The 24822-nt window shown below is 47.2% G+C and overlaps 1 protein-coding gene across 1 annotated transcript in view; it reads right to left on the bottom strand.

The window, feature by feature from the left end:
* FAM227A (family with sequence similarity 227 member A) overlaps window positions 1–24822 on the bottom strand; it is an 89386-nt gene that overhangs the window by 39784 nt on the left and 24780 nt on the right. Inside the window, exons 7-13 of the mRNA XM_079936542.1 lie at window positions 21335–21436; window positions 20734–20838; window positions 18573–18696; window positions 13816–13935; window positions 9018–9097; window positions 7120–7175; window positions 6747–6799 (exon numbers count right to left, since the gene is read on the bottom strand). Of these exons, the coding sequence (XP_079792668.1) occupies window positions 6747–6799; window positions 7120–7175; window positions 9018–9097; window positions 13816–13935; window positions 18573–18696; window positions 20734–20838; window positions 21335–21436 (640 nt within the window). The remainder of the gene's footprint in view (window positions 1–6746; window positions 6800–7119; window positions 7176–9017; window positions 9098–13815; window positions 13936–18572; window positions 18697–20733; window positions 20839–21334; window positions 21437–24822) is intronic.

The raw sequence follows: 24822 nt of genomic DNA, 5'->3' as shown, positions 1-24822 counted from the left end.
GTCCTTGTGCTACTTCAGTATAATCAAAATAATGGTGGGAACTTTGTGCTGTTCTCGCGCTCAAGGACGAAGCACGGCAGGTTCTCAAGAAAGCCAATTATTGCTTGTATAATTAATAGAAACAAAGGTTGCTGCTTTGGCATTTCTGGAATGTTAAGAAAACAAGTCTTAAAATGTAAACCTAGATAATGCTTTAATAAAAGCTACCACAGCAGGACAGACGGCGCTGTTTTGCCTGAGCGAGCGGCAGCCCTCTACTGCTGTGCTGAGCTTACTTTCGGCCCTGTCCTAAGATAAACTACAACAGCTATCCTTTTCTACTTCCCCCAAAACTCTGTCCCCGGGATTGGATTTGGCACCAGTGTCCAGAGAGGCTGAGCTTTCAGTAGCATTTTCTGCCTCCTAACCAACACTGGAGCTCCCTCCCAGGGTCCTGCATGGAGAGCTGTGCCTCCCGTTTCTAGAACTGAGAGCAACAAAGTTTTCTTTCAATGGCATTGACCTGTGTAGTCGCTCAGTCACCTTTGTAAATTAACACCCAGGTACAAATCAGCGTCTAACTCAATAAATGCTGGTTTCTGATGGGGGAGAGAAGCAGTGATCATATCTTAGATTTATTTTCTTCCATTGCCAACAATCTCTCTTCCCCACAGATATTAGCACTGTGCTGAACTCATTATCACAAAAGTGGAACTTAACTAGTGGTAACTGAAATGAAAAGACAATTGTGTCTTCTCCTAAGATATTGCTTGATGTCAAGGCCCAAGGCTAGAACCACAGGTGCAAATGAGGGTGGCAGATTAGGTTCCAAAAAACCCAAGAAACTACAGTTCTGGAGATGATAATTAAATCAAAAGCCTACATTTCTCCTTTAGGTGGTTAATGTACCTTTTGAGGTATTCTGTATTTGTGAGCCATCCATTGAATTCTTCTGGGCAAAAGAGGTTCTCACATTGGTTGAATTCATATCAGAAGATGCCAAGAGAGGAAAAAACAAAAACACAGAAGAACAAATTTAGTAAAACTGGTAGTGAGAGGAATACAAAAAGTATACGTGCAATTTCCTAGATATTTATCATTGTTCTCAACAGAGGAACACGTAGAGGGAGACCTTTCAGGCACAGCTCAATAACTCAGCCCTCCATCCTGGGAGCACGGGGGACAGCAGTGGCTGATGTAGAAAGTACATGAGCTGGGGACTGAGGCAGACTGGGGTCTAGTCCCAGCCCTGTCACTCAACAGCTGGTGATCTCGGGCAAGTCACTGAACCTCTCGATTGCCGTGGTTTCCTCGTGGGGTTCTTATGGGGATTAAGTCAGCTAATGCATGCAAAGTGCATGCATTGCTGCTCGTGGCAAGTGCTCCGCTGACACTGCACAGTTGTTTATGCAATCACTCACCGCACTTCCTTCAGGAAACATTTCATTGAGCAACTTCTAATGCGTCTGGCACTGGGCAGAATCTGAAACCTAATCTCTGCTTAGAGGAGCTCCCAGTCTAGCAGGGGAGATAATAGTAAACAGACAATTATGCTAAGGTGTGGAAAGTACCACGTATTAGAGAGGTAACGTAACTTAGGATTAGGTTTGTATGTGAGTGACAAAGACTCAAAATTAATAGTGGCTCAAACTAGGTAGAAACTTCTCTCCCACATAATAGTCTGAAGGTAGGCAATTCAGGGTCTATATGTTATTTCTGATAAGTCCTTAGGGACTCTGACTTCTTCAAGCTCAGTTCCAACTTTCCTAAGATAGGACCCTTGTTCTTAGGGTCCAAGATGGCAACTAGAGCCCCAGTCATCACGTTCACATTCCAGGCAGCAGAATGGAGAAAAGGACAAAGAGATGAAGGAGTCACATGAGCTGTTTTTTGAAGGAGGGCTCTCAGAAACGGCTACAAGGCACATCTGCTTAAATCTCATTAACTGGATCTTAGTCACATGGCTACACATAGATGTAAGGGAGGTAAGGAAATGTCATCTGTATTTTATAGGTTCTCTTTTTTTTATAGAGGGAGGAAACAACAAATATTGGGGAACAGTTAATAGTCAGCAGCACCAGCAGAGTATTCTAGGAAGCCAGAGTGGCGAATGCTTGATTCTGTTTGGGGCAGAGCTGGAGGGCTTCCAAGGAGAGAAGACACTTTTGTTCTGTCTTTAAGGATGAGTAGGAGTTTGGCAATGTTAAACAGATGGCCCACCAAGTGGCAGACAAGCAGTCCACCAGCCTCAACAATCCTCACTTTGCTTTTATATGAATATGATATTTGAATGGGAAGAAGAAAGCTGAAAGGACTCCCCATCCACCATGCAGCTGGTTGTCCAACAGCTACTGATTTGTATAGTGTTGAAGTGGTTACTCGGACTTGTTAGAGAAAAGACACTCCCGGGGCACAGCGAAGCATCATGCTCATTCTTAACAGGCCTCGGAGCGATCTGTCGTGGAGCAGAGAATAGATGCAAGGAGACGGGCTTGGATGAAGTTATTAGACCCTCGTATTTGTTGGACAGGCAGCATGATGATGCAGAAAGGGCTCGGAATGACAGCAACCTGACGTCATCTGAAGTCAGCCGTGTGGCCTGGGGCAAGTTTTCACCAGTTTGAGTCAAGTAAAGATAATAATTACCTACCGTGCAGTGCAGGGATGTTGTATGGACTAGGAGGATATATGCAAAGAAAATCTGTACATGGTGGACTTTCTCCAAAGTCCTTTCCCACCCACTCTCTTGTGTTGTGACCAGCAACCGCCCTCTGACTATATGAGGCAAGGTGACTATTGCTGGGCTGGGGGGTAAACTAAGACTCCTCTGGGACCCCCTTCCTACCATCGCACAGAGGAGATGGAACCATTCCACCCCGTGTCAGCCTGCCGCTCAGATTCTGCACACTGAGGCCTTAGCTGTGATGGGACAGAGTAGCAGGGAAACCTGCTTTTGAGCCAACGTGAGATTCAATCTGGGGATGCCCTGGAATGGCCGCGAGGGAAGTGGGCTTTGCAGGTCTGGTATCAGCAGGTATGGGAATGAGCTGCAGGAATTCGGATCATGATTGTTAAATGACCCTTATGTACCCATGCTCTGGAAATTAGGAAAATTCTGGTTAAAATGAGCAAACATTCTGACAGGACATGGCTAGACAACAATTTATGGGACATCTCCTAAACCTAGACTGAATCTATAAGAATTAATACCAGTCATGATGCCCATTTTGCAAATAAGAACAGAGAGACTCAGATTTGCTCAAAGCTTATATAACTGGTAGGTGGGAAAATTTAGCTCTTCTGGAACCAAGCCTAGTATGTCTTTCTGCCTTTGCCTATGGCTCCATGGTGGTCACTCACTCGCAGTCCCCGTATTTTGTCACCAATACATGAAACTTGGGTAGAAATTGTTTTTTCTCTAACCCTGGCCTCTCCTCTGGTCTAGCCTCGCATGTTTAAACTACCTACTTGACATCTCCATTTGCACTTCTCACAGGCATCTTAAAGTTAACAAGTTCAAAACTGAACTTGATAGCTTTCCCCCACCCCTGACCCTTCACTTGCCGTCTCACAAACCCCACACACCTTCGGCTGCTTAAGCCACACACTGGGATGCATCCTTGACTCCTCCCATTTTCCCCCTCCTCCCCACTCCCAAAGCCAATCCATTAGCAAGCTCTGAAATATCCATCTCCAAAACACCTTCCAGATCTCTCTGCTTCTCGCCTCCTGCTGTCACTGCCTCTTCCTTAGACAACTGCAAAGCCTCCTAACTGGTCTTCTGTCCCCCTCTCAATTATATTCTCCATATTCAGAAGACACTGTTCTTTTAAAAAATGGAAATCAGATCATGTCATCCCCTTATTTCAATGGATTCCCACAGCACTGAAATTACATCCATACTTCTTACTATGACCCACCCAACTCTGCAGGATCCAGCCCCTGCTACTTCTCCAGCCTCGACTCCTGCCCCTCTTCCACACACACACACACACACACACACACACACACACACACACACACTGGGCTACAGCGTCACTGGCCTTCTCTCTGTTCCCTGAATGTCTCAACTCCCCTTTTTTTTTGCCTCAGGGCCTTTGCACATGCTGTTCCCATTTCCTGGAAGGTTCTTTCATTCACTCTTCTAATGGCTGACTCCCTCTCATCCTTTGGTTCTCAGCTCAGATGGCACTTTCTGGGGGTGTTATTTGTCACATGTTCTCTATGTTCACGAGACCCAGGCCCCAAAGTGAAAGACTTAAGCTGCTCTCCCAGCTTCCTCTGTGGCCGGGTGCAGACGTTTTACCTAGGCTCTAGCCCTCAGAGGCAACGCACCTGCCTGAGACTTCAAGATGGAAATGAGCAATGTGAGGAAGTGGGGAACCAATGAGACTCTAGCTTTTGGAGAGACTGTTGACGGGGCAACTGGCTTTTCAAGGAAAGCAGAGTGCAGTTTTGAGCATCAGTCCCCACTACCATTGGTCAGCGCACATCAGTGTACCTTTGCAGGGGTGTATGGTTTGGGCATCGTTCTTGGTGGCGTGGCATTTGAAACCAAAGCACTGGCCCATCCTGGGGAGCCGTGCACCACTAATACCCTTTAATACATTCTTCCTCTTTAAAGTAGCTGGAGTAGATTCCTTTGTTTGCAAATAAGAACTCTGATGATGATTCCTCCTTACAAAGGTCTTATCTGACAATTCTCTCATTTTATTAGATGAACGAATGACCCGGTCTCTAATAGGTAGGAGCCCTTATTTATAGCTGAGCCTCATGGCAGAAGTCAGATATACAGTTAGATGCCTTTTCATTCCCACGGTGCAAATTTCCAACACGAAGTGGGAGAAGGGCAAACCACAGGTCAGAGACATTTTAATGACTGCCATTCATTCCCCCGAACTGTGGACTCCCAGATGGATTGCTGTCATTGAAAAGCACATTTTGAACACAGTCAACTATTTCCTTGAGCAGATGGGAAAGCATGTTTGCTAAAAAGAAGAGAGAGGATCTGCCCGCACGAGGAATCTGATGACTCCCTCCATCCTGGTTTGCCCAGTAAAACTTCAGCTGCTTTTAAGGCTCGAAAGCTTTTGATTATTTCTATTTCTGGGGAAGAAAACTGACTCTCTTAGCTGGGTTTCTGAAATAACTGTCAGAAGATTTTACGTATTCCAGGACAAGAAAATACATGTGTTTGACACGGTTGTGACAGGCAGTGCAAAAACACTGAATAATATTTTGATCTCGGTCTGGGAGTGACAGCTGTCCCTCCACAGTGCCTGTTTTGTCTATACTTTTGGAGGCTGACATGTATAGAGCACCATTATACACTAAGCACAGGGTGAGGAGTTTACATAGATGACCTCCTTTGTGAAGTCAAGAGATATTTGTTGAGTGTCTTCTTTGTACATGGTCTATTCTAGGAGCTTGAGATAGAACAGGGATAAAGGAAAAGAGGTCTTGTTCTCATGGAGTTTACATTCAAATAGGGGGAGACAGATACTAAACAACATATAAATCCTGCAGGAAGAATAGCAGAGAGTGATAAGCACTGTATGGGGAATCATAACAGGCAATGTGATGACAGAGAGTGGTCGGGGAGCCAGGGACACCACTAAGGCAATGACAGAAAATTGGAATCTGAAGGACAAGATGGAGCCAGCCCTTCCCTCAGGGACCCTGAGGAAAGCACGTTCCAGGCAAAGGTGACAGCGAGTGACGCAACTGGGCACAGGCCTGGAGCGTCCCAGAGGCAGAAGGAAGTGCAGTGAGGGAATGGAAGTGAAGCGGCTGGAGAGAGAGAGATGGTGGCTGGATTCTGCAGGGCAGTTCAGGTCAGGCTAAGGGGTCTGGAGTTCATTTGAAGGGCACGGGAGAAGCTGCTGAGGTTTGAGCAGGGAACAACCTCGTCTGGTGTCTGTCTGTCAAAGGTCACTCTGGTCGCTGTGTGGCAACTGGGCTGGGGCTAGGAGTGAAGGAAAGGAGCCCAGGAAGAGGCTACTGCCACGAGTCAGGAGAGGAGTGACGCCGGGGCTGGGAATCAGTGCTCTCCCCTCCCCTTGCTAAGTTGAGAGCCTCCCAGGGAAGCCAACAGGGCAGCTGGACAGACCTGCCTAAGTCCCGAGCGAGGCCAGGGCGTGGAGGGAGATTTGGGTGTTACTGGCATATGCGTGGTATTTAAAGCCACCAGACCAGATGAGACCACCTGGGAAGAATATATAGCTAGAAGGGGAAGGAGCCAGGCTAGACCTGACTGATGAGACAGGGAGCCAGCCGGGAAGGAAGACCCTTGAAAAAGTCTGGTAATGTAGAAGCTAAGAGAAAAAAGCATTCAAGAAGATGTGAGGGACTTCCCTGGTGGTGCAGTGGTTAGGAATCCGCCTGCCAATGCAGGGGACACGGGTTCGAGCCCTGGTCTGGGAAGATCCCACCTGCCGCGGAGCAACTAAGCCCGTGCGCCACAACTACTGAGCCTGTGCTCTAGAGCCTGCGAACCACAGCTACTCAAGCCCGTGCACCTAAAGCCTGTGCTCTGCAACAAGAGAAGCCACCACAATGAGAAGCCCGCGCTGCAACGAAGAGTAGCCCCCGCTCGCCGCAACTAGGGAAAGCCTGTGCGCAGCAACAAAGACCCAGCGCAGCCAAAAAAAAAGAGAAAGAGATGGGAGCAGCCCACCACATGAAACAGACCAGAAGAGTGAACAGGTTAGGGGCCAAGCGAGGTTGGCCAGAGAAGGTGCAGAGGCACGTGGAGGGCAGGAACCCACTGGAGTGGCTGAGGAAAGGAGATGCCGGTGCAGACGAGTCTTTCAAGGGAATTCTGTGGGAAAGACAGCAAGAAGTGGGGGTGCAGAGACAACGGGGATTTTCTTTGCAAAGGCAAGAGATGCTAGAGCAGGACAGTTCAACGATGGGAGTGATCCAACAGAGCGGGGAAAACGATGATGCAGGAAAGAGGGTGCCAAGTGCAGGAGTGGAAGCGGAGGGGGTGAGGTCCAAGCACAGGTGGGGGGCAGGGCCCTTCCTCCAGGGGCGCCGGGTTGGCAGGCGGCGAAGGTACAGATGGGGGCAGGCTGTTTCGTGGTCGGCAGGCGAGGGCCTTACTGCTGACCGCTTCTAATTTCTCAATGAAGACATTACCTGGGAGAGGCTGGGGTGGAGGGCGCGTGGGAAAGGCTGACTGCAGCTGGAGAATTCTGCAAAGGGAACAGAACAAGGCTTTGGAGGAGTGGGAACCTGGACGGGCTGGGGAAGCGCGGTAGCGCAGGCGGGCAGGGCTGAGGGCCCAGCTGGGACGTGTGGCCGTGCACCTACAGGGAGCCCAGCCACAGTCGGCGTGCTGCAACCTTCGTGGTGCCAGGAAGAAAGCACTGTTGGGACTGTGCTCATTTCACACCTGCAGAAGCCAAGTCTTAGGAGAGTTAAGTAACTTGTCTACGTCTGCACAGCTCGAATCTGAACCCGTGAGACCAGGCTCCTAGGCAGAGATCGTCAACCCCTGTGGGGACATGAAGACTTTCCAAGGAATAGTGGGACTGCCGGTTCTAAGAACACCCATTTCCAGATCCTCAAGTTTCCTCAGTTACTGTTTGCTATGAGTGAGCGTCCTGAGAATGTGCAGGTGCTGGCAGTGTCCCTTAATCCCACTTTACAGAAGAAAGGCACACCTCCACCCATCCCAAACATCCTTTTGGTGAAGGTTCCAGGGTGGAAACACTCCCAACTTTGCACCAAACAAAGGGGGAAGGCTGTTCTAACAGCAGATCGAGTCTCATAAGCTACTTGTTAAGAATGAAGCATGAGAAACGGGGATGTCAGTCCAGAGCTCAAAGAGTAGCTCTGGAGAGCGCCGTGATCAGAGTCAGGACCGAATAACTACATAAGTGCTCTGAAGGAGAGGGATGTGAGCACAGATGACAAGGACCCAAATCCAGACCAGGGTCAAGACAGCCGACCCCGAGGACCAGGGCCTCGGCTGAGATGGAAGGATAAGTATGTGTCCCCTGAGACAGGGGCGACAAACTTCTGCCAAGAGCCAGAGAGTAAACGTTTCCGGCTTTGCAAGCCATTGATTCTCTATAGCAACCACTCAACTCTGCTGCAGAGTCAAAGGCAATAATCAAGCAGCAGCTGTGACTGTGCGCCAGGAAGGTGTCATTTACGACAACAGGCAGTGGAAGGCCTCATTCTTAGTTTGCCTGGACATTTATCAGGAAAAAATGGGCCTTGGTTGGTAGCGTTGGATGATCTCGGGCTACCACTGGGAGGAGATGCTGACAATGATGAGGGCAGTGGTGGAGGGATCCTTCCTGGGACAAAAGGAACGGCAGGTCCAGAGGCCAGGTATAGGTAGGGGGTGTGGTGTCTACAAGGAAATAGGTCCCTGCAGCAGGAGCCCCAGAGTCCGGGAGGGTGGCAACAGGGCTGGCCAGACATGGCAGGGCCCCGCAGGGCCGTCTGCCCCAAGGCAGGAGGAAGCTTTCTGAGGCTTGGAAGGCGTTTTTCATTTGGGCTGAGAGGTAGAGCTGGGGGAGTAGGGCAGGGCCAGGTGGTGACAGGATGATGTAATTAGATTTGTGTTTTGAAAACACTGCGGGGGGGGGGGGGGGCGGGAGGGGATGAGAGCCTGAGGGAGACAGGAGCCTGCTGCACTAGTGAAGGGAGCTCAACCTGGAGTGTTGGGAGAGGAGTGGTGGTGCTGGGCGCTACGCAGCAGGGAAGAGGAACTGGGCAGAGAGGAACAAGGAGGTGTGGGGAGGAGGGCCAGGTTCAGGCTGGAGATGAGGGTCACTGGGGAGGAGAAGATACAGAAGCACCTGTGCTGCGGCCTACACTTGAAGATTGCTTCCTCTCCTCTCTCCCCCCAGTCCTTGCATTTCTGGCTACCCTTTAGCGCCCCACTCATCCATGTATATCTGGAGGACTAGCAGGACCCCTCCCCGAGATGATGGGGCGGGGAGTGCAGAGGCGCGGAACCAACCGGAAGTCACTGAAGCTTAGGGGGCTCCAAGGGGTCTGGGTCTGTGCCTCACACTCACCTGAGGGCAGCAGACCTTCTTGCTCTGGGGGGACTTCTGGCTGAAGTATCTCCTAGAAGTGCGGAAAGAAAACTCTCTTCCTAGGGAAAAAAAAAAAAAAAGTAGTTCTTCAGTTCCTTCTTGTCTTGGGGGTGACACTGCAGAGGAGGAGCTTTGAGACAGCCCCCCTCCCTGGAGGCAACAGCAACAGCGAGAGGACTGGCCTCTGACAAAGCAGAGCCTCTCGGTCATTCCACCTGCTGAGTGACCTCGGGCAAATTACCTAACATCTCTGATCCTGTTAAAGGGTATGAATGCTAACTACCTTGAAGGGCTGATGAGCCGATTAAAGCAAATGATGTATGCAGGGAGTACACAGGGCAAGCAGTCAACCCATAAGAAAAAACAAAAAAAGCACTGGCTTCAAAAGAAAAACAAAAACTCAGAACTTTGCACAATTGAAATGAATAAATGTTGGACTAAACACTTAAAAGAGTAACAATCTATCAACCTCTTAAGGTGTTAAATTTAATATTCATTGAAATGTCATTAAATTTGAAGACAATTTCCAGGTTAGATTGTTTTTTTCACTTTGAAATTCCTGTGTGTCCATGACGACTGCTGGGAAAGCAAACCTTTTGAGTCAGTAGCTGCAAATGCTTAGACAAATACGTGGTGGCTCTTATCATTTCCAGCTGATAACTGCAGCCATACTCTTCCCTAAGGGCCGCCAGGTATGCTCTTCCCTTGTGCCCTGGACCAGGACTTCTCACACTGGAATGTGCTTACAGATCCCTGGGAGACCCTGGCAAACTGCAGGCTCTGCTTTAGTCGATCTAGAGAGACGCCGATGCTGCTGGTCCTCGGACCACACTTAGAGCAGCGGGTCTTTGCCACACCACGGGAGCCACGTGGGGCAGAGAGGTGAAGGCCCAGCAGCCTGCCCCCTGAGCCAGGAAACCTACCCCAGGGAGGAGGCCTCACGGGAGAGGGCGATGCCGAAGCACCCTGCCCTCCTCCTCTACCCATTCTATTTCCGCTCTTCTCAGCTGGCATCTAAGAGCGATGGTGTTTGCTTACACGAGGGTGGCTCTCCTACCCCCAACCCTGTTAATGCCTCCAGCACACCTTTCTCTACTCTGTTTTCACTTCTGTATCACTTTCCCTGAAATCTGGGTCCCGCCTTTTACCACCTGATGTTAATAGCTGTTTCAAAGTTCACTAACAGGGGTGTTTTTGGAGGCGGATGATGAGAATGTTTTGCAATTAGTGGTGACGGGAATATACTAAAAATCACTGAATTATACATTTCAAAGGGGTTAATTTTATGTTATGTAAATCAGGTTTCAATAAAGCCGATATATAAAGATCACCAACAACCTAACTGTATGATTCCATGGCTTCCTCCTAGGCCTTGTTCCGGGGTACGCTCTGCAGTAGTTGGCACCACTGACCACGCCTCAGGAGAGCCCACCTTGGCTGCCACAGCCCTATTCTTTCTGGGCTCCTCCTGCCTCTGATTTCTCTTGCTGTCGCCTCCTGCGTGTAGGAGGTCCCCAAGGCTCTGACCTCAGCCGCCTTGTCTCCTCCCTTCTTTGATATTCCCATTTAGAGGTAATTTCTACAAACACATGTATCTGAATAAATCCTCAGGTGGGAGTCCCAGCCCCGATCTCTCCCCTAGCCGTATCACCAACAATGTCTTAGACATCTCCACCTGATGTCCCATCCTTCCCTCAAATTCATCATCTGAAATTGAACGTATAGCCTTTCTCCACAGACCTGATCCTCCTCTCGATTTCTTACTTCTAACTGGAACACCTACAAACGCTGGCTGCTAGATGCTTAGAGCTGCTTAGAACCTGGAAGCCACCCCAGCTCCAGTCTCCTCCTGGCCTGTCCCACTGTGCTTGAAAGCGCTTGAGTTTCCATGAGTTTCCATCTTGCTTATGGCTTCACGTCCATCTTCACAACTATGCAGAAAAGTGTTAACACGGCAGTCCTGGCTACTGTCCTTGAAAAGTCCTGACTTGGCCCTTGACTGGCATCTGGGAATGTAGCTTTCGGGAGGGCTCCCACCACTGATAAGAGTGGTTCACTGTGCCTAAACTGTCGGTGCAAACAATGCGGTTTACGCTGAATACCCACTTTCCTTCTGGGAGTTTGGAATCTGGGTATGTGACCACACAGGGGAGCGCCTATGTGATCAGCACCCAGGAAAACCCTGGGCACTAGGTCCCTAACGAGCTCCTCTGACAGGCAACATTTCACACGTGTTGTCACAACTCGCTGGGGGAATTAAAGTGGGTCCTGTGTGACTCTGCAGGAAAGGACTCTTGCAAGCTTGTTCCTGGTTTTACTGGGCTTTGCTCCACGTGTCTTTTCCCTTTATTTAATTAATTTATTTATTTTTTGCGGTACGCAGGCCTCTCACTGTTGTGGCCTCTCCCGTTGTGGAGCACGGACTCCGGACGCGCAGGCTCAGTGGCCATGGCTCATGGGCCCAGCCGCTCCGCGGCATGTGGGATCTTCCCGGACCGGGGCACGAACCTGCGTCCCCTGCATCGGCAGGCCACTGCACCACCAGGGAAGCCCTGTCTTTTCCCTTTGCAGATTTTGCTTTGTGCCCTTTCGCTGCAATAGATCACAGAGGTGAGTACGACTACACACTGAGCCCTGCGTGTGTCCTAAGGAATTACCGAAAGTTAACATGGCCTTGGGGACAGTTCCCCCACCCTCGTTTATCCTAGCCACAATCCTAACTGCAGTTGTCCAGCCTTCAGAAAGAGGGTCTTTAGGGGACACCTCACCCAACTTCCCACCCAACACGGAACCTTTTAGGCAGCATGCGGCAGCTCTACCAGGGCCCTCCAGGGATAGAAAGCTCACCACGGTGAGACAGCACTGCCTCTTAGGAGGTCCCTCCTTCCTGCCGAGCACCCTTGCTTTCCCCGAGGGCGTTAGACTGAGGGAGGGGAATGGTTTAACTGGTCAGAGAGGCCAGACTGACCGAAGCAGGAGACTGATTAGCCTATCTGGACAAAATCCTGGCTCCCCAGCTGTGCTGGAAAACCCTGGGCACACGAGCCTCTCTGCACCTCAATTCTTGCTGTAAGATGGAGGTGACAGGATTTCTCAAGAAGCTGCGGTGTGGAATGACACAAGTCAAACAGTGGCTGGTGCAGAGAACGACGTGTGCATTAGCATTATTTTTATTCAGATTACTGCTATGTGCTCAGGTACATGATCTTTGACAGTATGAACTGTTTTCACCATATTTAAGAAAAAAAAGACTCTCCTCACTCCTATCCCCTCCAAAGGGTCCTAGATGTTGCTACGGGGGTTTGATTAGCCAGATGTTGTCTGCCCCCTGGGTCCTACTGACAATTACAGACAAGGCTTTGCTGCATCCCTGGGGTGCCCCATAAAAAGGGGCAGACAGCCCCCAGCTGGAGGATGTAAATTTATCCTAACCCAAGGTGGCGTCTCCCTGGCTTCACAGTCCTGAGTTGAATCCTGGTTTAGCCACCCACGGGCTGGCTGCCCATCACGGTCCTTTCATTGTTGCCACGAGGACTGCCTCTGTTCCCTCAGCGCCTCTGGGTCTTCTCACTTGCTGTCCCCTCTGCCTGGAACACAGTGGTCCTTCGCTTCACCTGTCACTTACTGACCTTCTCAGGGCTGGCCTGGGTCCCCCTCCTGCTGCTGCCGCAGCACCCTGTATACCTGTCACCAGTGCCCAGTCCACTGTAGGATAACTGCCTGACCTCGACTTCCCACTAGACCACACAGCGGAGGCTGTGCTTGCCTCCACGCCGTGTTCCCAGTGTTTATTTAGCACAGTGCCTGGCACGTGGCGCTCTTTACGTGTCTGTTAAGTGCGAAAAGAAAGTTGGCTTTGGGCAAGTTGCTTCGCTGAACTCTGGTTTCCTCACCTGTGAAGTGGATTTAATGTGTACTTCAGCTGGCCGTTGTGAGGATTAAATCGAAAGGATACCTGGGGGGCTTCCCTGGTGGTGCAGTGGTTGAGAGTCTGCCTGCCGATGCAGGGGACATGGGTTTGTGCCCCGGTCCGGGAGGATCCCACATGCCGCGGAGCAGCTAGGCCCGTGAGCCATGGCCACTGAGCCTGCGCGTCCGGAGCCTGTGCTCCGCAATGGGAGAGGCCACAACAGTGAGAGGCCTGCGTACTGCAGGAAAAAAAAAAAAAAGGATACCTGGGGCTTCCCTGGTGGCGCAGTGGTTGAGAATCCACCTGCCAATGCAGGGGACATGGGTTCGAGCCCTGGTCCGGGAAGATCCCACATGCCGTGGAGCAACTAAGCCCGTGCGCCACAACTACTGAGCCTGCGTTCTAGAGCCCACCAGCCACAACTACTGAAGCCCGCGCGCCTAGTGCCTGTGCTCCGCAACAAGAGAAGCCACCGCAATGAGAAGCCCGCGCACTGCAACGAAGAGTGGCCCTGTTCGCTGCAACTAGAGAAAGCCCACACACAGCAACAAAGACCCAATGCAGCCAAAAATAAAAAAATTTAAAAAAATAAATTTATATATATATATAAAAAAAGGATACCTGGTGCCTGGCACATGGTAGACACTGAATAACTGACATCTACTATTTTAAAATTCCCACACATCCCAGCACTTTTGGTGTGCTGACTCTGTAGTTGCTAAGCATTAACATTTCAGTCATTTTGGAGGCTAGTTTGAGGTACGTGAGAGAGAACCAGGCCTGAGGATTTCAGTATTAGGGCCCCTCCCAGCCCGGACTAGATGGTAGCTGGGTGTGGCAGGGGACAGAGGGGACGGAAGTCCCTACCTGGCACCTTACCCTTCAGCAGACTTTTTTTCTGCAACATTAATTCTTCTCTCTGGAATCTCTCCGGATCCAGTTTCGAGTAGTCCCAGCTATTATAGCTGTGTGGGCAAGGATATATACCTAAGAGGGAGTCAAGAGTGATCATGAAAACTTCTGCAAAAGAGAAAGGGAGGCAGAAAATGGAAGACAGAGGCCTCTGAGATGCCCCTGCTGGTCCCGGGGAGGCTGAGCTTCCAGCATTATCCCTCCTCCCTCCCCCCAGTACTGGCCTTGTAGCCTTGAGTGAGCCACTTCCTCTCTATGAGACTTTGGTTTCTTTATCTGGAAAACGGAGATGTGATGCCCACCCTGCCCTCCTGACAGCGTGAGTGTGAGGATGAGATCACACCACAGACGTGTGAACCTGTGACACACTACACAGATGTGAAGGCATAGTAATTATTTGTTTTCCTGTCTATCTCCTCTGCCTGGAAGGCAGGGGCTGGGTCTGATTCATCTTTGTACCTCCAGGGCTTAGTATTGGACCTGGCACACAATACATAGGCACTTAGCAAATGTTTGTTCAACACACTATTACACTTTGCTGGGCTTCCCTGGTGGCTCAGTGGTTAAGAATCTGCCTGCCAATGCAGGGGACACGGGTTCAAGCCCTGGCCCGGGAAGATCCCACGTGCCGCAGAGCAACTAAGTCCGTGTGCCACAACTACTGAGCCTGTGCTCTAGAGCCCGCGAGCCACAACTACTGAGTCCATGTGCCACAACTACTGAGCCCACGCACCTAGAGCCCGTGCTCTGCAACAAGAGAAGCCACTGCAATGAGATGCCTGCACACCACAACAAAGAGCCGCCCCCGCTCTCCCCAACTAGAGAAAGCCCACGCACAGCAACAAAGACCCAACACAGCCAAAAATAAATAAATAAAATAAATAAATTTATATATATATAAAAAGAACAAGACAAGGGTGGCCACTCTCACCACTCATACTCAACATAGTACTATAAGTCCTTGCTGGAGCAATTAGGCAAGAAAAAGAAATAAAAGGTATCCAGATTGTAAAGGAAGAAGTAAAACTGTATCTGTTTGCTGATGACATGATATTATATATAGAAAACCCTAAAGATTCCACCAAAAACTGTTAGAACTAATAAATGAATTCAGTAAAATTCATTTTTACTGAATATAAAATCAACATACCAAAATCAGTTGTGTTTTTATACACTAACGGTGAATTATCTGAAAAAGAAATAAAGAAAACAGCCCCATTTACAATAACATCAAAAACAATAAAATACTTAGGAGTAAACTTAGAGCCAAGGAATTAAAAGATCTATACACTGAAAATTCTAAGACACTGACGAAAGAAACTGAAGACACAAATAAATGGAAAAATATCTCATGTTCATGGATCAAAAGTACTAATATTGTTAAAATGCCCATTCTACCCAAATCATCTACAGATTCAATGTAATCTCTATCAAAATTCCAATGATATTTTTCACAGAAATAGAAAAAAATTCTAAAGTTTGTATGGATCCACAAAAGACTCCAAATAGCCAAAGCAATCTTGAAAAAGAACAAAGCTGGAGGCACCACACTCCCTGTCTTTAAACTATATCACAGGGGCTTCCCTGGTGGCGCAGTGGTTAAGAAGCCGCCTGCCAATGCAGGGGACATGGGCTCGAGCTCTGGTCCGGGAAGATCCCACATGCTGCGGAGCAGCTAAGCCCGTGAGCCACAACTACTGAGCCCACATGCCACAACTACTGAAGCCCGTGCACCTAGAGCCCATGCTCTGCAACCAGAGAAACCACGGCAATGAGAAGCCCGTGGACCGCAACGAAGAGTAGCCCCCGCTCGCTGTTCCTAGAGAAAGCCTGCATGCAGCAACGAGGACCCAATGCAGCCAAAAAAACATAAATAAATTTACAAAAATAAATAAATAAACATATTTCAAAGCTATGAAAATCAAAACAATATAGTAGTAGCAGAAAAACAGATCAATGAAACAGAATTGAGAGCCCAGAAATAAACCCGTGCATATATGATCAACGAATATTTAACAAAGGAGCCAAGAATACTCAATGGGCAAAGGATAGCCTCTTCAATAAATGGTTTTGGGAAAACTGGATACTCATAAGCAAAAGAATGAAACTGGACACCCCTTACACCATTCACAACTCAAAATGGATTAAGGACTTAAATGGACCTGAAATCATAAAACTCCTAGAATAAAACCCAGGCAAAAAGCTCCCTGACATGGTCTCGGCAGTGATTTTGGAGGGTATGATACCAAAAGCATAAGAAACAAAAGCAAAAATAAACAAGTGGGACTACATTTAACTAAGAAGCTTCTGCACAGCAAAGGAAACAACAAAATGAAAAGGCAACCTACAGAATGGGAGAAAATATTTGCAAACCATATGTCTAATAAGGGGATAATATTCAAAGTCTGTAAGGAACTTATACAACTCAGTAGCAAAAAAACCCAAACAGTCCAATTAGAGAAAGAGAAAGGCTCTGAACGGACATTTTTCCAAAGAAGACATACAAATGACCAACAAGTACATGAAAAGGTGCTCAACATCACTAATCATCAGGGAAATGCAAATCAAAACCAGTATAAGATTATCACCTCTCACCTATTAAAACAGCTATTGTCAAAAAGACAAGAGACGACAAATGCTGGCGAGGTTGTGAGGAAAAAGGAAACTCTTGTGTACTGTTGATAGGAATGTAAGTTGGAACCGCCACTATGGAAGCAGTATAGAAGTCCCTCAAAAAATTAAAAATAGAAGTACCATATGATCCAGGAATCTCACTTCTGGATATACAGCCAAAGGAAATGAAATCACTATCTCAAAGGGATATCTGCACGCTCATGTTCACTGCAGCGTTATTCACAATAGCCAAGACCTGGAAACAACCTAACTGTCCACTCACAAATGAATGGGTAAAGAAACTATGGCATGTATACACAATAGAACATTATTCAGCAATAAAAAGGAAGGAAATCCTGCCATTTGTGACAATATGGATGGGCCCTGAGGACATTTTGCTAAGTGAAATAAGGCTCAGAGAGAAAGACAAATACTGTATGATCTCACTTATGTGTGTGTAATCTAAAACAGCCAAACTCATACAAGCAGAGAGTAGAACAGTGGTTGCCAGGGGCTGTGGGTGGGGAAAATCAGGAGATGTGGGGCAAAGGGTACAAACTTGCAGTTACAGAAGGAACAAGTTCCAGGGATGTAATGGACAGCACGGTGACTACAGTTAATAACACTGTATTGTACACTTGAAAGTTGCTGAGTAAATCTTTTTATTTATTTATTTATTTTTTAGTGTATCTATTTTAGTTATTTATTTTTGCCTGTGTTGAGTCTTTGTTGCTGCACGCAGGCTTTCTCTAGTTGTGGCGAGCGGGGGCTTCTCTTGTTGTGGAGCATGGTCTTCAGTAGTTGTGGCATGAGGGCTCAGTAGTTGTGGCGTACGGGCTTAGCTGCTCTGCAGCATATGGGATCTTCCCGGACCAGGGCTCGAACCCTTGTGCCCTGCATTGGCAGGTGGATACTTAACCACTGTGCCACCAGGGAAGTCCTGAGAGTAAATCTTAAATGTTCACCATAAAAGAACAACATGATGGGGATTATGTGAGGTGAAGGATGTGTTAACTCACCTGCTTGTGGTAAAAACTTCACAATATATACGTGTATCAAATTATCATACTGTACACCTTAAACTTCCATAGTGTCCTATGTCAATTATACCTCAATAAAGCTAGGGGAAATTTTATTCCCTAGCTGACGAGTGACTCACTGCGCCTAGACTGTTTATATAACAATGTAGCTGATGCTAAACACCTGCTTCCCTAGAACTTTGGTACACGATAGACAGAGGTGCCTCCATGACCAGCCCGCAGTAAAACCCTTGGGCGCTGTTTCTCTAACGGGCTTCTGGGCAGAAACATCACACACATGTTGCCACGTGTTCACTGCAGTGGGATGAGGGGCTCTGTATAACTCCTCACGGGAGGAGGAGGGCTGCATGTGAATTCCTCCAAACAATGCCTGTCTTTCCCCTTATGATCTGGCTGTGTACCCTTACTACATCGTAATAATAAGTCTTAGCCATAAACACAACTGTATGCCGAGACCTGTGAGCTCCACCGAATCTCCTAATGTGGAATTGATCTCGGAGACCCTCAACACAGTAGGAAATGTGAAAGGTGCTTACTTAGCACAGTACCTAGTACACAGGGAACCTCTCAGCTTTCAACGACCTTAGAGGATGTCTGGGTTGAGATGGGGGACGTGAGGAAGGAGACTGAAAAGTAATTGACAAGCAAACATCAAGCTGGCACTGTGTGTGCTGCAGGGAGAGGGGGATGACAGTTGGGTCAAGTGGGGTCACAGTGGGGGTGGAAGGTGGGATTATCTAGCCAGCACAGTGCTTTTGGGTTCCTGGGTCCATTGGCCTACAGCACATTGTTAACTAACAGGGCTGTACCGAAACCTGCTCCCTGCCGATGCAGCTGGGGACGAAAGGGGACTAGGAATGTCTCAGAACTGTTTGAGGGAGCAGAATCATGAGTACTCCTCGGGCTCTCACCACACACTTTACTTTCTTTATTTTCAAGGAGAGAAAAGAACAACTGCCTCGATGAAGAGGTGTGATGGCAAACAGGAACCTACATGGGCTCGGGTGGAAGACGTGTTTCTGGAATTGCTTTCCCCAGGAGAAAGTAGCCACCTCTCACCTGAAATCCACAGGCTCATCGTGTTACAGATGTCAGACTTGAATTCATGAGTGTTGAACCAGGACTGAGGGAAGCAGCAGCAGAAGCTGGTGTACAGGGCTTTACTCAGAAGTGATGGCAACCTCTGGGGGGCAAGCAGAGCTCAGGCAATATTCTGGACATTTCCACACCCAGAAAAGAGCCCCTGACTTCAGAAAGGACCTGTGATAAAACACTCTACCTGACACCATGCTGCCTTCCTGTTCACGAGGGAAGCAATTTCTATCTGCAGCTGCCCCACATCTCGGTGGACCCCTTACCCTACCTGGGGACCACTCCTCAAACACCATGCTACGTTGGCCAGCAAACCCCCCTCCCCCAGCTCCTCTGCATGCGGTCTGTGCCTCAGCCCCTTCTACAACCTGGCCAAAGATCAGCGCAGAAGATAACAAAGTACATTTGACATACCCATCTTGCTGTCCCCCAGAGATAATATTAAGTCCTACTTCCTGGTTTTTTTTTTTTCCTTTCCTGTGCATAAGTAGTACTGTTGTTCCTTTTTAACTATGGTTAAGGTCAAATTATACATTTATATCTGGCTTATTAATTTAACATCATAACATAAATACTTCCCCGGCTTACTATAAACTCTTTGGGATTTTTTTTTTCCAGTAGTGACCTTCATAGTATTGTGCTGAGTGACCATATCAAAATTTACTTAAACATTCAGCACCTGTGGATATTGTCTTGTTTCTAGGACTTTGCATTACAAATTATGCAGAATAATTATATTTATTTATTAAGCTAGCTCAGTGTCTGGCACATATTAAGCAATCAAAAGTTTGTTGAATGCATAAAAAAGTTTGTTGAATGCATAAATGAAAGCAGCTTTTACTATATATTCAAATATGACTTCCAGAAGATGGTATAATAAGAGTAATAATAGCAGCTATTATATATTGGGGGCTTAGCGTGTGCTGGGTGATATGTCAGATGCCTTACAAACATCATCTCATTTAATACTCAGGACAACTCAACGAGAGAGGCATTATTATCCTCATTTTATGGGTGAGGAAACTGAGACACTGAAAGCCTAAGCAACTTGTTAAGCAGACACTTAACTAGTGTAAGTGCCTTTCAGCCCATCTGTCCCAATTCACTTCCCACTCAGGCTGTCTGAGTGCCATTTCCCTATGTCCTTCATAACACTGGGAATTACATTTTTTAATCTATGCAATCTAGCAGGTAAAAAGATGTACCAAAGGATTGTTTTAATTTGTATTTTCAATTATTATTATTTTGGGGAGGGCTGCACCACACAGCATGCGGGATCTTAGCTCCCCGACCAGGGATAGAACCTGCGCCCCCTGCAGTGGAAGAGCAGAGTCCTAACCACTGGACCACCAGGGAATTCCCTCGATTATTGTCAAAGGTGAACTTTTTCTCCCATTTTTATTTCTTCCCTGGTGAATTTCTGGTTTATGTACTTTGTCCATTGGTCCATTTTTCTTATTGATTTGTAAGACTTCTTTATGTTGTGTGGCATATATGTTACCAGTATTTTTTGCATAGTTTCTCATTTGCCTTTTAACTTTGACTGTAGCAATTTAAATAATTTATATAGTTAAATCAGTCTTCTTATGGTTAAACCCTTGGGGTCATATTTAGAAAGTCCTTCCCTACCCCCAAATCGTGTCAATATTCACTTATATTTTCTTCTAGCAACCCTTTTAGTATACATGTACATACACACATATATAAAAAGTACATACGTATATTCTTAATTTTCAAATCTCATGCTTATTTAAATACTATAGAAATAAATAAAATATAAAAGGAAGCTTCTTATAACCTTATTCCCTGGAGATAATAAGCATTGCTATGAGTTTGGTAAATATTTTTCCAGACTTTTTTTTCTGCTCATAGGCACACATACATATACATATAATTTTTCTAACATGGAGTTTTGTTTTTCACTTGAAATACATCATTACATCTTCCCTATCAGTATATATAGCTCTACCTTATTTTGGGTAACTGCTGCATTACAAGTCAGTATATGAATACATCACAACTTACTAATTACTCCCTTATGGACAGCACGTTAAGGGCATTAACTTGGCACTAGCAGTGAACAGCTATCCAATGTGATTTTTTTTCCTGAACAGCGATTGATGCTCACTTTTAAGAGAGCCTCTTCGTAGTGGGACCTGGATTCACAAGACAAAAGAAAGGCGTAGTGCTGGGCTATCCGGTCGAACAGCTTGTTCTGGACTTCCTTCTTTGGCTACCGGGAATAAAAACGGAGAAGGAATTACTAGAGCCCCTTGTTGAAGCGGCCAAGGACTGGGAATCTTAACTAAGTATTTCTCTCATTTTTAGGAATCTTATTCTCAAGGTAATTAATCTCATATTATTTATGAAATACTACACTGATTTGTTTTATAGGATCTATAAAACACATACAGAGAGGTAGAATGTTGAGGAAAGCACACAAACTCTGGGCCACGAGGTCCTGACTTTACTCTCTGCCCTGCCGTTGACCAGCCATGTGACACGGACCAGTTCTTAATGCTCTGGGGAGCTGCAGGACGTGGTGCAATGTTTACAGCCCAGAGCGCATGGACGAGGCATGGGTGGGGAAGGGACAGGGTGTGACAGATGAGGCTGCCGGGGCGGTCCGTGGAATCCGAAGGGCTTACAGCCCACGTTAAAGAGGCTGGGGTTTGTGCCACAGAAAAATAACTTAAGTGAGGGAGAGAAGCCATCGGATTTGCATTTACCTGGTACCTTTCATGAAAGATCCACCAGAAGCTATCCAGCCACATGGCTCTTACAGAAGGAGAACAGAGAAACTGCTCTAATTCTCTATCTGAACAGAAAGACTTGAAAAGAAACAAAATTCACATGATTATTGCTATTGTTATTGTTTATTTATTTACTTATTTATTCTTTGAAATTTACCTGGAGCCACAGCCAGATTCATAATCCTCTCCACTCAAAACCTGCTTTTCCACCTATGTTCCATGGCTTGTTACTGTCATTAATCACACCACCTCCCCGCCAGACGTCTTTGGAGTCAACACACTTTGGGGTCAACTTAAAAAAAAAACCCACCTAACCTTTCAGTGAGTGCCAACTATTTACTTTGCCAGGTGTTTTTACATGTTCTCATTTAACCCTTACAATAATCATACAAGGCATGTGTTATTATCTCCATTTCACAGATGAGGAAACTGAGGACTAAACTGATGAAGTCACAGGAATCCCTGGAGGTCCAGAGGTTAGGACTCTGCGTCTTCACTGTTGAGGGCACGGGTTTGATCCCTGGTGGGGGAACTAAGATCCTGCAAGCCACGTGGCACGGCCAAAATAAATATATTGCTGAAGTCTCTTGCCCAAAGTAACACAGCCAGCAAGTGGCAGAGCCAGGGTCGGAACCCATAACTCTAGGCAGTTGCTCCATGCTGTCATCTGTGTTCATTCAATAATAATCAGTATCAACAAACATAGATATTATACAGATGCAAATCACTGGACCATGAAATCCTGCTGAGTTAGCAGTAAGCATATGGAGTTCTAAAATTAGAACAGAATTATCAGTGAACTCAGAGAGGCAGAAAATTCAGGCTTCATTGTCCTAAACTGGGTCTTGAACCTTCCCTGACTCCAAAGCTGCTACCACAATAATGTGTAACATTTGGTGAATGCTTGCCATGTATCAGGCGCTGAGCTATGCCGTTCATTGTTTATCTCACTTTATTTTTCATCATCTATCTCTGCGGTTGGTGCTGGTTGATGGAACTGTTATCCCCAATTTATAGAAGAGAAAAATGAGGGTCGAAAGGTTAGGATTCTTGCCTAAGCTTACACAGCCTGGGAGGCTCAAAAGCAGGCAGCCTGGCCCCAGAGACATGGTAAGGCTGCCTCTCCTCTTACCATTAAGAGGAGCAGAGATCTCTCTCTTGCCCCCATCCTGGATGCAAAGGGAAAGACTCCTTGGCACTCCCTTCAAGCCTACAGAAGCTGAGGGCATGGTGCACTGATACACAAGCTACCCTAGTTAGCAAGGAGCTCTCTGAGCCCTGCTCTTGGCTTTGTCTTTTCCGCCATTCCTCATGTTTCCTTAGAGAGGCAGTATCGTCAGAGAGGTGGAGAGCACAGACTGCTACCGCACTGCCTGGATTCTAATCCAGCTCTTAAGCTTATTAGCTGCGTGACCCTGAGCAATGTTACTGAAACTGTTTGTGCTCAATTTCCTCATCTGGGAAATGGAGATGATGATGACGACAGTCCCTACCTCCAGGACTGCTATGAGGGTTAAATGAATGAGTGACACACACGCAAAGCATACATACTCACTTAGAACAGTGCCAGGCACTTAGGCAACACTTGTTAAGAGTGTGCTAGTTCTTTATCGTTTATTTATTCACGCTCCTGCTTCCTTTCGAAAAGATTTCATTTCAGCTCTTCAACAGATATTTTTCGAGCACCTAGGTGCTCAGGATGTTGATGAGAGTCCCTGCCCTGAAGGTGTTCACAGGTAAACAGACATTTGAGAGAAGGAATCCCAGGAGGAGGCAAGTAAAATTTGGGATGGCCCCCCGAGCAGGATGGAAGAGGGTCCTTTTAAAGCCAGGGCACATATCTGCCTTGGGTTTCCTGGGAGCCAAAGAAAAGCAGGAACCAGCATCAGTTATAAGACTAAAAGCATTCCCGTAGATGCACAGTTTTTCTTGGGATTAAGGTCTCAGGAAAACATTCCCCAGGGGACATTAATTAGCATCGTAGTCACTGTCCTGGGGGCCACCCACACAGCAAATGGAGCAAGAGCACATGTGGCTGGGCCAGCGGGCCTGTCAGGGGCAGCAGAGGTGCTGGAAGGTCTCACAGGAACGGCGGGTCTGTGAAACACCCCATCCATTTCCAAAGGTCTTTCTTCCGTTTTTAAATTATAGAAAAAGGAAGAAGAAAAAAACCTATAATCTTGTACACCTGCAACTAATACAACATTGTAAATAAACTATGTTTCAATAAAATTTTTTTAAAAAACTACAGTCTTATTACTCAGAGAATGCTAGTGATAGCCATGTATGGTTTCACCCCAGATTTTCCTGTGTGTGCTTATGTAACATTGTACTGCAATTTTATATACCGATGTTTTTCATTTAACAACATAGCATAGCATGTTAAAATACACTCTTCATAAATATTCATTGTAGTGGCTAAGTAGTCCATCATGTATAAACCAAAAATGACTGTACTGTTCTTCTATTATTGATCATTAAACTTTTCTAATAACATTGATAATAAAAACTATCATTTTTTGAGCAATTATGACTTACTAAGCACTGTGCTAAGTGTGCTTATGTATATTATCTTATTTAATTTACAATAATACTTCAAGGTAGAGACTATTGTTATCCCTGTTTTTTTTTTTTTTGCGGTACGCGGCCCTCTCACTGCTGTGGCCTCTCCCGTTGCGGAGCACAGGCTCCGGACGCGCAGGCCCAGAGGCCATGGCTCACGGGCCCAGCCGCTCCACGGTATGTGGGATCTTCCCGGACAGGGGCTCGAACCCGCGTCCCCTGCATCGGCAGGCGGACTCTCAACCACTGCGCTACCAGGGAAGCCCTGTTATCCCTATTTTATAGGAGAAGAAACTGGAGCCCAGAGAGCTACTTAACCACCAAAGATGTACTGCCCTCCAGTCCCTTGCTATCACAGAATCCACGTGGTGAGCATCTTTTTACATTGTCCTGGAGAGAATGTGATGCTCTGAGTGCCTGCTGCTCCTCTACCTCTCTGATAAAGAAAGCAGGGGATCAGGTACCTGATCCCAGGGTGACCACTGCCTGCCCTGGGGACCAGCACCTGGTGAAAGGCAGCTTACCGACTGCAGTCCACGCCAGAGCCCGGCACTGGAAGTCCAGCAGACACCATCGTCATACTGGGCAGTGACTGGCCTAAACAGATCATTGCTCTTAGGAAGTCTGAATGCAAGATGGAACAGAGGTAGAGACACAGCCAGAGAGAGGGCAGCAGGGAAAAATCATGAAGATGGGGAGAAGAAGGCAGAGGAGGGAGAGGGAGACAGGGAGGAGGAGATGGGGGTGGGCAGGGAGAGGGAGAAAGAGGGAGAGAGGGGGGTGTGGTTTGAAGCAGCAGTGAGAAGTACAGACAGAAGAGACTGCAAAGCTGGGTCCCAAGAATGGGGGTGAGGGTGACTCGTTAGGAGCTGAGGATACAATGTCATAGCTGCTTTGGGAAC

Source organism: Stenella coeruleoalba (assembly GCF_951394435.1).
Source record: "Stenella coeruleoalba genome assembly, chromosome: 11".
Lineage (NCBI taxonomy): Eukaryota > Metazoa > Chordata > Mammalia > Artiodactyla > Delphinidae > Stenella > Stenella coeruleoalba.
The sequence above is the reverse complement of the archived record's forward strand: the minus strand, read 5'-3'. Positions and strand labels throughout refer to the sequence as shown.